The sequence below is a fragment of the Gnatocerus cornutus genome, chromosome 6 (assembly GCF_029298725.1).
Source record: "Gnatocerus cornutus isolate USDA-ARS CGAHR chromosome 6, icGnaCorn1.1, whole genome shotgun sequence".
Taxonomy (NCBI): domain Eukaryota; kingdom Metazoa; phylum Arthropoda; class Insecta; order Coleoptera; family Tenebrionidae; genus Gnatocerus; species Gnatocerus cornutus.
Genome location: NC_142238.1, coordinates 10,239,762 through 10,253,845, shown reverse-complemented (window position 1 = coordinate 10,253,845; position 14,084 = coordinate 10,239,762). Strand labels below are relative to the sequence as shown.

The window sequence follows — 14,084 nt, the reverse complement described above, 5'->3', positions numbered from 1 at the left end:
ATTTTCGAAACCCGGAAGCTAATTCATAACTAGTTTCTCTCAATAATTGTCATTCGTATTCCAAATAAATCTCAGATTTCAAGGCGACTGCTTCATTTTTAGACTCAATTTATTTTAGCGGTTAATTGTTGCTCACCACTTATTAAGAACTACAATGATCACCAAAATAAGAATTAAGTATTAATCTGACGACGATCTATACTCATCAGGATACAATGAAAAGAATGCCATTGTCAACATATTACATCACGTGAAATGTGCTTTACATACCCAAAGACTTTTATGGGTCTAATAACGACTGGAAAATACGTACCTACATCAAAATCTTTGACGGAAAAATTATCTAGCTATAAATAAAAATAGCGGTGAGTGAAAAATTCAGTTGGGTTCTTCACTGCCATCAAATAACATTGAACTTAAACAAAATGAAGTTTGTACTTTCGGTGAGTTTTGGTTTTGATTTGGCTATTTCTAATGTGAGTTGTTTTAGATTTTACTTCTTGTGATTTGTGCAAGCGTCTGCTGGGGTGCTCCAGCTCCAGCACCTAATCCACAATGGGCTTATCCTTATTCATACGGATATGTCCCTTATTATTCCAGTAGCTACTATTCGGCACCACTTTATTCCTACGGTTGAAAGCAGAGGTTCTTTTGAATTCTTGTTCACATTCTTTTGATTTTAGGCTACGCGTATGCTTCTCCCTACGTCTACACATATTAAAACAGCCGAAGAGAAAACGTTTTGAACTGGAGCACTACAAGAAAGTATTTATTATTAATTACAACGACATGTGGTTTCAATGTTTATTTTTATAAAATAAACGAATCATTTAGAAATGGTGTAATTATTGAACACTTCTTAGTAGGTATGTAGAAACTTTACTCAAATGCGGGTACTTGAAAAAGTCATCCTCTCGCCTTCAAGTGTCTTGTTCTCGATCGATGCAAGGAAGCAATGATATATCACCTCGTCTTCGTGCTTTCTCTTAATAAGTTTGCAAATCGAAGTGGTATTGCGCATCTTCGTAGGCGGGCGTTCCTCGTGCTACCGGCGTCGCGGCGTTGAGCGTATCGACCTGACGCATGCACTGCGTCAGTAGTGTGTCTTCGACTCTTGCAAGCTCTAGCAGCGGGATGCTGTGCTCTAAGCAGCATGGAGCTGCCTCGTATCGCTTCTCAGACTTCTATCTGTCCTCCCAGCATCCAGATGTTGACGGAGTACAGCAAACCGCGTACGCCCGTCAGCAAGAGATTACTTACCATCCAACCAGCTGAACCGCAATTCGCCGTTCTTCCTTCCGCACCAGCCTATCAACCCAGCCGCAAGCGCGAAGAAGCACGTGCTCTGCAAAACTTGAGGAGAAGACTGCAAGCGGTGCGAGTCCTGCAGGCTAATAAGCCCGAGCCAATTGAAGCGAGTTGTGCCAATAATAATGTTAGTCCTGCCGATTTAGATAATAGATCGTATCTTCTGCAAAAGGTGAGTTCGACGAATAAGAAAAAACGATTTCAGTCAATTTTATTTTTGATAAGAATAGGGTAAAGGAGAAACTTCAGCAACAAATCATATACGAAAACGATTTTCGTTAAAACAAAATTTATTGTAGATGTTAAGGCACCAAAAAGTCTCCAATACCATGAAAATCTCTGCAGGGTTTTACAGCTAGTACCAATAAATTGCAATTGCTGTCCGAACTTTACTGCTGTTGTTAATGAGTTGCTCGACATCCGTAAATGTGTCTTTATAGACTCTTATTATAACTAAAGCACTTATGTTAGTAAGTAATTACTTACATAATAATAAGACTTTGAAAATGTTCGCAAAATGGAAGAAGCAGCGCGAAATTAACTCTCAGAGAGGCTAATTGTAAATTTCCTCATGGGTAACGTGCGGTAGAGATCTAATAAATGCGTGCGTTTTGTTAATTTGTTTATTATTTAATCACCACTTTGGTCCCAATTAATGTAAATAAACAACGTTACATTGTAGATAATAGGTAAAGCAAAAAACTCAATTTCCAACTTCAATAATACGTTCAAAAATAAAAGTTTGTTGGGAAACTTTATGTTTCGCTAATAAATGTTAAAGTTATGGCCATAATTCATTTCAATTACCAAATTTTATTTCCACATTTTCCAAACCGTGCCCTAGTTGCAAAGCAGGAAAACAAAGTTCAACGAAAGAATGGGTTTATAACCCCAATTCAGACGACGACAAATACGTTTGCCCTAAGGTTGGAGTGAGATTTTATCGCAAAAATAAAAGAATTAATATTATTCGAGTTTGGAGAAATTTATTAGGTTTTTACTGAAATATGAAACAAACATGAGTGCAGTATTCGCCTGATTTTTTTTGGAAAATTAAATGCGAAATTTATTCTCAGTATTATTTTTGTGGGTTTTATATGCACAATATCTGTTCTGTATCTAGGTTATTATCTTTTGCGAGCTAATTTGCTGATGAGGCTATGGCGAAACCAACTATTAAAAAGATTTGAATCATAACAAATGCGCTTACCATTATTTCTCAGAACTTCTGGACAAATTCTTGTTTCATTTTTGCATCTCTTAAATTCTATTAATTTCTGGATGCTATTTTGTATTGTCTATATTCTCTGTATGTACTTATTTATGCAAGACTTTACTTTTACTGTTTTAATTTTTTATGTAAAAATTAAAAAATATAATTAAATCATTGCAAAACGAAACAAGAAGTGTTATCTACGTAAAGGCTTCCTGTTCTTGCAATGATAAATGCGTTCATCCATTGTGCTTATATAAATGCTCACTATGCGATTTGCGATTTGCGATTTGCTGTGTATTGGAACCTGTCCAAAAAATGTTCAGATAAAATATTTGCAACCACCAGAAACATAATAACAACGCTCTGTGCATTCAACTGTGGCACCTCCTTCTTAGACTGTAGGATGTCCAATTTAACAAAACCGCAACAATGAAATAAAACCCCATTCGCCTTAAAAAAATCATATAATCTCCATACTTGAGGCGTAAATTGGCTAGATATCAAAAATATGACTGAAGACTCTTATCAGAACAACATTGAAAATTGGAAATCAATATTTTCCATCTCTAAAATTCAAACTCGCTTAAAATATTAAAATGTATGCTCAACGAACCATTAGAAAAGAATTTATTTAAAAATTCAAACAGGGTTTGTGTTGCATGAAAGAATTTAGTTGCGAGCATTTGTGCAGTACTGTGCAATATAAAAACCTCAACAGATCAACGATTAAGATTTATCTACAATGAAACGACTAAAAAAGAGGTGACGGCTCTAAAAAGCTACAGTTTTTGCAATCATTAAAATGAATAATTGCTTTCAAGGCTCCATTGTCAGTGACACAGCAATGCAAACATGCATAATAAATCAATTTTTAACAACAAACCGTTAAATTAAAATTATTGATTTTTTACCACGTACTTATCTACTACGTATTTTACATTCCTTGTTGAGGCATATTCATATTATATGCATTTAGGAAACGCAGCTGTATCTGACTATTTAATTTCGTAAATAAACTTATAACAACGGTGACTTTTTTATTAATTAAGTAATTATGTATCTCTGCATCAATCTGTAACTGTATTTTTTGGCGGTATCAAATCCAAATCGGTCTAAAAATATTAAATTTATGTACACTTTAAAATAACAAATGTATCGATGGTATCTCAACCTAAAGGTCACGGGGGTTTAGTGAGCTTACTTTTCAATTAATTCAGTCTATTGTAGTCCAATTTGTAAAATCTTCAGTTTGAGGAAGTCCTAATAGTACAACAAACCCGATTCATTTATTTGGTATTAGATCAATTTGCATATCTTTATATGCAAATAACGGGGATTTCCTCACGCTATAGTGCGATTAAATGAAATTCGTGACTTCGTTTTAGTTGCATTTAATGCAGCCATTTAAATTTAACTAACCCCTCACTAACCTTTGAATCAGAGATGTGTTAGATAAAGTGTCGCGAGGCTTTAAATTATACTGTTAGGCTGCTTGAGTGATACAAATCGAAATGCATTTTTTATGCTTGAAATAAAACGTTTCTATTTAAATATTTCCGTTTTGTTTAAGAATTAAGATGGCACGACGCTGTACTGACTTAATTTTAGATGTCGGATGGTTGAATAGTTTTGTCCTTTCAATGAGTCGACAGATTTTATGTTTGAATTATACGAAAGAAAGGATATTTATTAAGCGGAAAATATTTAGGACAGGATTTCCAGTTGAACGCGACTTGCTATAAATTATACATTGTTCGCGTACGAAGTGAAGTGTCTTAGGGGTAGGAGAACTTATTAGTGATTTATACATAATAAACACGCACTTTTGACGGTTCTCATTTGGTGTTCTTTATATAACTCTAAAAGTTCACAATTTATATTAGTGCAGTTTGAACTAAAGAAGCTCATTCATAAGACTTTGACGTTTCCTTTTCCATTAGTGCTTTTAGCTGTTCAAAGACAAATTACCCCCTAATTGGGTGAACAGAACTCCATTCAATTGGTAATAATCTCGAAGCCAATCAGCAATTTTCGCTTCGCCTTTAATTTGCCTATAGATGCGTATCTAAAAGCTCGAAGTTCGAGGAGCGTCGTAATCATGCAAATGCAATGCAATTTGTTTACGTAAATGTCAAGGTCAGGACCACTCTTCGGTATTATTGATGGCCAAAATAAATCGCGTGTTGTGATGATCGAAACTAATCGAAAACTAATTCATTTTCCAGATTTTAAGCAACAGACCTGTGAGCATGGTTCTGGATATTTCTGACCTAACGACTGCTTGGAAAGACAGCGATTTTATAACTGACTGTCTTTGCTGGCACAATGTGTATAGACAAAGACATGGGTCGCCAGGTTTATCAATGTCTTCAGAGGTAAAGTATTTGCGACAATGTTCAGTTTATATCTTTGTTTTATTGTGGGACCCGACGAAATAAAAAGATACGTTTTAATAAAACGTCGATATAAATGGGTATAGGCTATAACGGAAAACCATAGTATTTGGGTCTCTACTTTATTTGGAATTTAATATCGGACTTTTTGAAGATCCAACCAGAGTTTATGGCAGATAACTGTATTTTATTTGATACTTAAATTTGATTTTTTTTCGCGAGTGTACAACAACACATTAAAATTGATTTTATATATTACTAAAGTTATTCACACCCTCAGACATAAAAAACTGACAATGCGTTTATAAAGTTTTATAGTTTGTTTTTTACGCAAAGCAAAACGTCTGCCTAAATTTTCTACGCGAAGGACGTCGATTAACTTGCAAACTTGCAAAGTCATCTTGTTGATGCAATCGTTTGTAGCATAAAGGAGCCAGCATTTGAAAGAAAATGTAACTGTTTTGATAAAAGAATGACGAACCTTAATAATAACAGAAACCTCTAACAATGCAATGTATTATAAACCCACACCACTATTTTTGTTTAGTTTTTTTGTACTGACAGTCGAAACAGAACTGCTTTTAGATTATTAAATTGTTCATTTAGAAACACATTTTACTGAAAAAAAAAAATAATTTAAAAACATGTTTACAGACGGGTTTACAAACGGTCTTTACCGTACAAATGGTGGATGCGCCGGGTAATTTTTTTACTCCGCAAATTTAACTGTATTTTGTACATTTCATTTTTAATTTGCAAGTATTCATAGCTTGACAAATTATTTTTAAGCACTTTGTAGCTTTTTATTGGAGATTCTCCTTGTACTTACTTTATTGTTTTCCTTCATTAATGCATAATGATCAACACGCTTTACAGTTTACACCCATAAAACTCGCATAAAATATCTGCATAAAAATTACCAGTGCCGCACAGCTCCGTGCCACGATGTTATTGGATTTTCATAAAATCTTACCATGCGTGTTAGGAAATGCTTTAATTATAATTGAAATTAAAGTAATTAGTTGGTTAAGAAATGTTAGCAAATAATTCATGTTTTTAATCGTTTGTGTAACTGCAGTTTTGTAATGATTTTTTTTAGTTATGCTACTTTGCACAAACTTGGGCCAACCATCTCGCTCACACCAATCGTTTTTACTACCGCAACGACAAAGACATCGGCCAAAATTTATTTTGTCGTCCTTCGAACGTCTTGGTGACTGACGTCACAGGTAACATCTACACGTGAATTGAATTTTCATATAGTTTGTCTTCGTTCTTAGGACAAGAAGTAGCTACTTATTGGTATCGTGCTGTTCGTCAGTACGACTTCAATAAAGAGCCGGACATTCTACATGTAAATGTTAATGCAGGTACGTGTTAAAATGTTGCGTGCAGATTTAACAATGGGAATATTCAGTAGCGTGGAGTGATGAACACCCGGAGCAGGATTTAAAATTGAAGGTCTTGCTCCACCTGTAGTTATATTTTTGTGTTTAAGGTCACTTCACGCAGTTAGTATGGGCCGCTTCACGTCATTGTGGCATCGGGAAAGCTCGATCCAGATCCGGGAAGATTGTCGTCGTTGCTCATTACGCTCCTGCAGGAAATATATCTGGAGCTTACCTTGAAAACGTGCTTCCACCTTCAGCCGAATATTTCACTTTGCCTACGATTCCACAAAATCGCTACATGTTGCCCAGTGAAAGCTCCACTCTGGATTCCGCCCGGAGTATTTCCGAAAGTACTTAATGAGATCGAACCTAAACTTAAGGATTCATTTTTGCGGTGACAAGCGAGTTGTAATCAGAAAATGCCATGGATTTCACTCGGTTGAATAACGACTTACTATTCTTTCGAGCGAAATCCATGGTGGTTTCTGATTACCGGATTTGCTCACGAGTGCCTATTTTCGTAATTGGAACATTTAGACAGTTGATAGCAATGGTGCCATCAACAACACACGTTAATTTAGTTTAAGAGATGTCATTGACGATTTGACAATCACTGATTTTATTTGTCCCAAAACAATCAATAATTTCGGAAAGAGTCGAAGAATCATTTTAATACAATCTAAGAAAGGAAACTTTAAATACGTATTTAACAAGTAAAGCTTTGGAAGCTTTAGACTGTTTTATGCTTATGAGTAATCGTAATAAAGACAATTTAGTGAAATCTTTACGAGTATGAGCAGAATAGATAAATTAGATCAACTATGGACTCTACTTTGTTCTTGGCAGTTAAGGTTTAAAATAAACAACGTAAAATATAAACGGTACTAAATGAATTTTGCCAAACTTGTTCTAAGCTAATTTTGCAATTTTCATGTTTTGTAGTTATTGTTTAATTTTCTGGAGATTTGAAAAACGTTACAATTTTCCGCCATTCATAAAAACAGTACATCATTCGTTTCATTGATAAGAAATTAATTATTTATCTTTTTTTAATTTTAATCTCCAGAAATAAATTTGCTCATTTCGGACGACACCTTAATAAAAAAGTAATAACGCCATACATTGTTATCATTTTTAGGTTTCAATTTTTTGTGAAAATTTTATATTGTCGATCCAAAGCCTAAGTCTTGTGCCGATACCTGACAGGTGCCAAATACACGTTGAAGATGACATTTTTAACTGGTTTTCGATTAAATTAAACCCCAGTCATTATCTTAAAATAAGAATTTTTAAAGAAAAGCTCAAAGCTCTATTGCTGTGCATAATCAAATATAATCAAAGAAAACAATCTGAAATTCTTATCGATTGAGAACAATCAGAGCTAATTGAATACGTCCATATTCTAGAACTGCTATCGTAGTGGTAGGTTTTACAACTTTTGCACTTTACTGTATCTATCTATAACTATTGCACGCGATTGCACTTATTGATATGCAAAGCACTAATCGATATGAAAAAAATCGACTTCTACGCATACACTGATTGCTTTAACTTTCGTCTTTCCCGTATTTCAATTGAGCACAATAAAGTAGTGTTAGATTTCAACTGGTTTTAAGTTGGTGACGCAAAATTGACGCAAGCGAACTTGAAATTAGTTGATTCGTAAGAAGTTTTGTGTTGAGCAATCAATGTTGCTCTAATCAGAGAAATCCCCTCCCAAAAGCATGTGCCTAAAACTATTGCTTTGCTGTAAAAATACGGTTGTGAAAATAGCTTTAGATGTGATACAGCATTCACATATAGGGCAAAATTTAAAATAGATTTAATATTATAGTAATCAGACATATAAAAAAAATTGTAGCTTGCATAAGATGTCAATATGTTATCCGTTTAAAATAAAGCATAGATTGCCTTTTATGTGAATCTGATAACAATATACATGAATGTTAAGTATTTGGTTAATTAAAAAACAAGTAGTACATTGTATCAAATTGTAGGCTGTGAATGATTGTAAAATGTTGTTATTCGCTACAGATAAAAATATGTTGTAAGTAAATGTAGACAGCATAATTTTGTAAAAGTAGAAAAAATACCCATAGTATTGTAAATGTTGTTAATTACAAACGTGCAGGTTGTGATAGATGAATTTAATCAAAAATCATTATGCACTTTTTTAAGTTTGAATATTTCTTATCACTTTTTTTATATTTTTGCCAAAGTTAATTTAAAATTACATTTTTACGATTTGTGTTTAAGTTACTCTGTCACAACCTGCATGGTACTAATGTACTATTTTTAACACCAACATTATTAATACGTTGATTATAATGTAACTGTTGGCGTTGTTAATGTAATTAATGCTGTGTTTATTGTTAATAAACGAAACTGGGACGTTAAATAGGGCTTTTAAAGCATTTTTCTAGAATGAGCTAAAAAATAAAGATTATAAAACTCTGCAAATTAAATTCGGTCAAAATCTGGTTTATTTGCGAAGCAAACTCAAATTATTGATGTTCATTTAACGCAGAAGAATTCAAAATTAGAATCGTTTGAAATTTTGGGTTGTCGTCAGAGAGCAAAAATTTTATAGGTTCGGAATATTTATTATTCGATAACTTCCACAGATAAAAAGATGCGATTTACGCCATCATTTTTCTCGTATTTTTTTGCAAAAAATTGGTTTTACCTACATATCCTAAATTCAAAAATGTTTTTTTTATTTTACCTACGAAATGTTCTATGTATTTTGGTGTCATTTTTTCATACATGTATAATGCAATTTGTTTTGCTTTAGACGGTGGTAAGTAATTTTAAAAGAAGTAAAAGTTATACTCCACAATTTAGATGGACAAGGTAAGCCAAAATCACCGTTCACACAAAATTAAACATTGCCGGCATTTTAACTTCAACCGAGCAGGCAAACTATTGCGGTGCTTTATCCACTGCCATATAACCTCACTTTTTGCGTACCAAAAATCGAATCAATTTTGGGCTACCCAAATGTTTAAATACAATAAATTGTTACTTGGACCACATTTCCGTCGGCTTTTATCATGTAAGAACATCTTTTTATAAAATAACCAAAAACTCTCACGATCCTTTCAGGTGAATTTAGCAGTTCTTCTGCCTGTAAAGAAAAATGGGATCTGTTTACAGCCGTCTGCCTCGAACGAAAACCTGTCATAACTCAGCCTTTTACGAAAATAGAAGAAGAGTACAAAAAACATTTAAAACAAATCGAATTTGAGCGCAGTCTGAAATCTGACCATGAAATGCGGCATGAAAAAGAAATGTAATAATCATCTCTATTAAACTCTTGTATGATGAATATTGTTTTAGAAAACAGTTGGAACAGCTCAAGAAAGGTGACGATGTTGAAGTACACTTAAAAGAAACAGCTCAAGACTTTGTAGATGCCAGTATTGAGGAGTTGACTAAATTTAAATTTGCTAGTCGAACTACAGAAGAAGATAAGAAAAATAATGATAAATCTTTGAATAGGAAGTTGGATAAACATTTAGTTTTAGTTGTAAAGCAAAAAATTGGGAATGATAATTTGTACTTATTACCACAGGCGTTGAGAGAGGATGGTGAAACATTGAGACAAACAGCTGAAAGAATTTTGAATGAAACCTGTGGGAAAGATTTAAAAGCAATGATTTATGGAAATGCACCGTTTGGGTTTTATAAATACAAGTATCCTACTACTGTAAGAAAAGAGAATGATGTAACAGGCGCTAAGGTTTTTATTGTTTTTAATTGAATGAAATTATATTGCTGTTTTTAGGTTTTCATTTATTTCGCAAGATATGAGAAAGGACAAATAAAAGAAGAAAAAACAGATTACAAGTGGTTGGATAGAAATGAACTTGATAAGATTTTCCCAAAGGATTATGGGCGCAATGTATCGCAAATGCTAATAGAGGAAAACTGATTTAAATAAATTTATATTAGAATAACTTGTTATTGTTTTTTGCCCTACAAAAACGTAGCTTGTGATTAAGCGGCTTCAACATCACTAGTTTTTTTAAGCAAAAACTGTTAACCCGTTTCTTGTGAAATAATAAATTGGGATGGTAGAACTGCAAATTTTGTCTATTTGTAATTGTGCTGTGAATGAGTGTAGTCAGTGTGTTTTTGAATGTTTATAATTCCCAATGGCATCTCCATTTAAATCAGCGACTCGTTTAACTTCAAAATGGATATCGCCAAGAATCGCTCGGTATGAAAGGGCCTTGACACCAGTGAAGTACGTATTCTATGAATTTTTTAAGTCAGTTCTTCAAGGAAAAAATGTTTGAATTTTTAAAACAATTTTTAGAAGTACACTCTAACAACATTTAACTCCTAACAGATCACAAAATATAAATATCGTCAAGAGTCCTTCAAAAAGAATCAACTTAGCCCCTGAAGACTGTTTAACATTAGATTCTCCACACACAAAAAGTTTATTAAATAATGGTTTAGATCAACAGGATTTGTTGTATTTTATTGGAAAAGGAACCTTTGGGACGGTCCTTAAAAGCAAATACAAAGGTACGACTGGTAAAGCAATTTTAATACGTTCACAAAGTTTTTTAGGGACCACTGTTGCTGCTAAATTAATAAAATTACAAGATTCGTCAGATCCAGTTAATGAAAAAAACGTTTATCATTTAGTTCACGAAAATATCATTAATATTTTGGACATTATAGTTAGTAGAAAATACGGTCTTATCATAATGGAGTATCATGAAGATTCTAAAAATTTGCAACAAGTTTTAGATGAAAGTACCGTTCTAAATGAGACCACAATACTCAATTACAGTAGAAACATAGCTCGTGGAATAAAATTTTGTCATACTAACGGAGTCATGCATTTAGATATCAAACCAAAAAATATTTTAGTTTGTGGTACTGTTTGCAAAATCTGTGACTTTGGTAACTCGCTGGCGATAAGTCACAGCGATCAGAATTTTAAATATCAGGTATTGTTAAACGCATTTGATCTCCATATTTAAATTTAATTTGCAGGGAACTGTGGCTTACACAGCACCTGAACTTCTGAAGGGTCATAAACCAACTCCTAAATGCGACATATACTCTTTAGGAATGCTCATGTGGCAGTTAATTTCGGGGCAAAATCCTTATGAATTTTTAGAGAGCGAGGTCATCATATACAAGGTGAAAGTGTGTTTTTCTATTTCAGACCTTATTCAAGTGATTTTAGGTGGTTAAATTCGATTTCCGACCGGTCTTTACCAGCGGAAACCAAAATTTGTGTTCTTTGTGCAAAAACTGTTGGGAAAGGAATCCGGAGAGTCGGCCGAGCGCTGCACAAATTTGTGATGTATTGGAGAGCATGTAGTTTCTTTAATTGTAAACTTTGTGAGGTTTTAATGAAATAATCGCCTGAAATAATACAAATAAATAAAAAAAGTCTTGTTGTTTTCAGTTTATTATGCAATTTAAATTTGGTTTTGTCAGAAATGTATATTTTATTTTTTCACAATCTTATAAGACAAGTAACAATGCCTTAACACCTGCAAGATCTAAAAACGGAAGGTGCAAAAACACGGAGAAGGAGCAAGTGCAACAACATTTTTGGAAACTGCAGTAAGAGCAGTTTAAGTATCCGCATAATAATACCGCCTTTAAATAAAGAGGGAAAACCTCCCATGGACGGATAGCTTTTAGTAGGGCTCAGAAAAGATGTTGCCAGAGTGGGTGCTTGAGTTGGCGGCGTTAATGTGGACCATGGAGTAGTACCTAAAAAGTAGTAATTTTTTTCTGTTGAAATTTTTTTGTCATCTTACTTACCACCACTCCTAAACATTGGCCCTCCAAACAGTGGACTGGTACTGTCAGAACCCCATGGTGTTGTTAATCCCATCAGAGTACTCCTAGGCAAAGATGATCCAAAGGGAGGAGTTGAACTTCCTAAACCAAAAGGCGTTGATGATGCACCAAGTAGCGTACTCAAACTTCCGACGGTTGAGCCAGGATCAAGTAGTGTTGACCACGGACTGGTATCTAAACAGTAGAAAGCAAGATTTTGAAAGATTCTACGAACAACAGCACCAAAGCATATTGAAAATCTATCTACAAACTAATTTTTTTTAATACGTTTTTAATACTTAATTAACACTCACCTGTCTGCATCGATGACATAGAGCTACTATCTCCTTCATCATCACCAAATCTCCTCGTGTTAACATCTAAAAAGAAAATGTTAGTGGCAAAGATTTACACAGACTTCTGTCGTTTTTACCTTCAGCGTCTCCATACAACGAGTCTTTGCAACTAGGTTTAGAGGAAACCATCCTAGGCTAAGAAAAATTAGAAAATGATGAAATGAATGATTAAGATCCTTTTTTTATCATTAATTGAGAAGAATTTGTTATCTGTGTTTCTTTTAGACAAAACAACATTATTTGGCTTCTCCATTAAATATATTAGCAATTCAATTTCAATTAGAGTATTCGATTTATTTCTTAAAATGCAGAGCCTTTAATTACGCGTAAAATATAGTATAATTTTTTTAAACCAAAATACAAATGACTGAAATATCATTTTTGTAACATTTTTTGGAAATTAACGACAAAAGAAAACAAACTTCTTAGAGCTTTTTTAAAATTATTGTAAGGAAATAAAAAATTCCATTGAGGTTACAAGTTAAAGTTGGTGCTTTATGTTCCGCCGGCGCCGCGGAGAAATTTAATAGTTTGAAATAAAATTGTTTTACCTTGCTATTACTCCTTTTTAGTTTTGACTAAATTGACCATTTTTCAAATATACTTTGATTTGCCTATTAAAAGAAAAAAAAGCAACAAACTCCTTTGTAGTCAGAATTTGAGGATCGGCGTTGTGGAACATTTCATATTTTTTTCTATATTATAAGACTACTTGCGAATACTAAAATATGTCATAAAATAGTTACCGCAGCGTTGTCTGTTTCTGTTGTAACTGCAGCTGCTCCAAAATCAGGTTCTGTCGGCTGTGTATCCAATGCTTTCCGAAAAAGTGGATTCACTGTACTTGAACCTAAATCTTTTTACATTTTTTAAGTGATTTTTAAATTAAATTTTTACCCGGCGTGTTTGTTGAAGGAAGCAATGTTTCGGCCGCCGTGGGAGCATCTGCCTAAAATACGAATAAAAGGATGCTCGTGTAATAAATTTGTAACTTACACTAAATGGCAAACTTGTTTCTTTCAGTTCTGAAAAAAAAATTGCTTATTTCTAGAATGAAACTGGAATCTTACCTTCACTGTCACTATCACAACGACAATCCACGCAATACACAAACTACAAAAAAGTTTACAAACAACAATAAACTCATTTATAATGCCGAATTTTGTTACCTACCAATGCAAAAAGTGACACAATCAATTTCATGCTTGGAATGATCATTTAATACAAAGAGTAGATGCTGGACTGGTTAAAATCGAAACTAAACTCAAACAATACTGAAACGTTTTGCTGTATTTATTAATTAAGTTGATGTTCCGATACTATGCCGGTACTTTAAATTAATGTCAGTGTAGGATTCATGAGGATTTTCTAAATAGATCCGTAATAATGAGAAATTGTTTTAGCATGTTCTTAGTCAAACAACAATGATATTTGGTTACGGTTACGCTATCTTAATTCAACTCGAATATGAGCATGACATTGAACCGATTTCGGAGTATCTATTACAGTTTTAATTTTATCTGTGGGCTGGTGGGACAGTGATAGCTTGGAAACAGTCTTATCTTGGATGCGACGATCAGGGAAAGTTGTAAAAATTCGAAAT

General features: G+C 33.6%; 4 protein-coding genes and 1 long non-coding RNA gene across 5 annotated transcripts; 4 read left to right on the top strand and 1 right to left on the bottom strand.

The window, feature by feature from the left end:
• Positions 1–335: 335 nt before the first annotated feature.
• LOC148172761 (uncharacterized) lies at positions 336–837 on the top strand. The gene is made up of 3 exons (XR_015770282.1): positions 336–443; positions 491–632; positions 684–837. It is a non-coding gene; the product is annotated as an uncharacterized LOC148172761 (long non-coding RNA).
• Positions 838–1,055: 218 nt separating this feature from the next.
• On the top strand, positions 1,056–7,535 carry LOC148172760 (venom allergen 3-like). The gene is made up of 5 exons (XM_088039414.1): positions 1,056–1,480; positions 4,750–4,899; positions 6,017–6,146; positions 6,198–6,287; positions 6,416–7,535. The coding sequence occupies exons 1-5, from the start codon at positions 1,154–1,156 to the stop codon at positions 6,664–6,666; spliced, it is 948 nt and encodes a 315-aa protein (XP_087895540.1). The 5' UTR covers positions 1,056–1,153; the 3' UTR covers positions 6,667–7,535.
• Positions 7,536–9,198: 1,663 nt separating this feature from the next.
• On the top strand, positions 9,199–10,267 carry mRpL46 (mitochondrial ribosomal protein L46). The gene is made up of 4 exons (XM_088038968.1): positions 9,199–9,363; positions 9,414–9,600; positions 9,648–10,050; positions 10,096–10,267. The coding sequence occupies exons 1-4, from the start codon at positions 9,309–9,311 to the stop codon at positions 10,240–10,242; spliced, it is 792 nt and encodes a 263-aa protein (XP_087895094.1). The 5' UTR covers positions 9,199–9,308; the 3' UTR covers positions 10,243–10,267.
• A 198-nt stretch (positions 10,268–10,465) lies between these two features.
• LOC148172758 (serine/threonine-protein kinase mos-like) lies at positions 10,466–11,655 on the top strand. Its single transcript, XM_088040166.1, is given in 5 exon segments — positions 10,466–10,557; positions 10,630–10,844; positions 10,890–11,275; positions 11,322–11,471; positions 11,518–11,655. Coding segments are annotated over 5 exon segments (981 nt in total).
• Positions 11,656–11,823: 168 nt separating this feature from the next.
• On the bottom strand, positions 11,824–13,835 carry LOC148172757 (uncharacterized). Its single transcript, XM_088039794.1, has 9 exons — positions 13,655–13,835; positions 13,552–13,594; positions 13,478–13,506; positions 13,379–13,430; positions 13,228–13,331; positions 12,559–12,616; positions 12,440–12,505; positions 12,108–12,320; positions 11,824–12,056 (listed from the first exon to the last, which is right to left on the bottom strand). Exons 1-9 carry the CDS (start codon positions 13,697–13,699, stop codon positions 11,824–11,826), a joined length of 843 nt encoding a protein of 280 aa, XP_087895920.1. The 5' UTR covers positions 13,700–13,835.
• Positions 13,836–14,084: the final 249 nt, after the last annotated feature.

Excerpts from the sequence above, each read along its gene's own strand:
- LOC148172760 (XM_088039414.1), top strand. The coding sequence starts at position 1,154 with ATGGAGCTGCCTCGTATCGCTTCTCAGACTTCTATCTGTCCTCCCAGC. Across the intron at positions 1,481-4,749 it reads GATCGTATCTTCTGCAAAAG|ATTTTAAGCAACAGACCTGT; the intron begins GTGAGTTCGACG and ends TTCATTTTCCAG. Across the intron at positions 6,147-6,197 it reads CTTGGTGACTGACGTCACAG|GACAAGAAGTAGCTACTTAT; the intron begins GTAACATCTACA and ends CTTCGTTCTTAG.
- mRpL46 (XM_088038968.1), top strand. The coding sequence starts at position 9,309 with ATGTTTAAATACAATAAATTGTTACTTGGACCACATTTCCGTCGGCTT. Across the intron at positions 9,601-9,647 it reads ATGCGGCATGAAAAAGAAAT|AAAACAGTTGGAACAGCTCA; the intron begins GTAATAATCATC and ends ATATTGTTTTAG. Across the intron at positions 10,051-10,095 it reads ATGATGTAACAGGCGCTAAG|GTTTTCATTTATTTCGCAAG; the intron begins GTTTTTATTGTT and ends TGCTGTTTTTAG.
- LOC148172757 (XM_088039794.1), bottom strand. The coding sequence starts at position 13,699 with ATGATCATTCCAAGCATGAAATTGATTGTGTCACTTTTTGCATTG. Across the intron at positions 12,617-13,227 it reads CAGAAACAGACAACGCTGCG|CCTAGGATGGTTTCCTCTAA; the intron begins GTAACTATTTTA and ends AATTTTTCTTAG. Across the intron at positions 12,321-12,439 it reads TATGTCATCGATGCAGACAG|ATACCAGTCCGTGGTCAACA; the intron begins GTGAGTGTTAAT and ends TCTACTGTTTAG.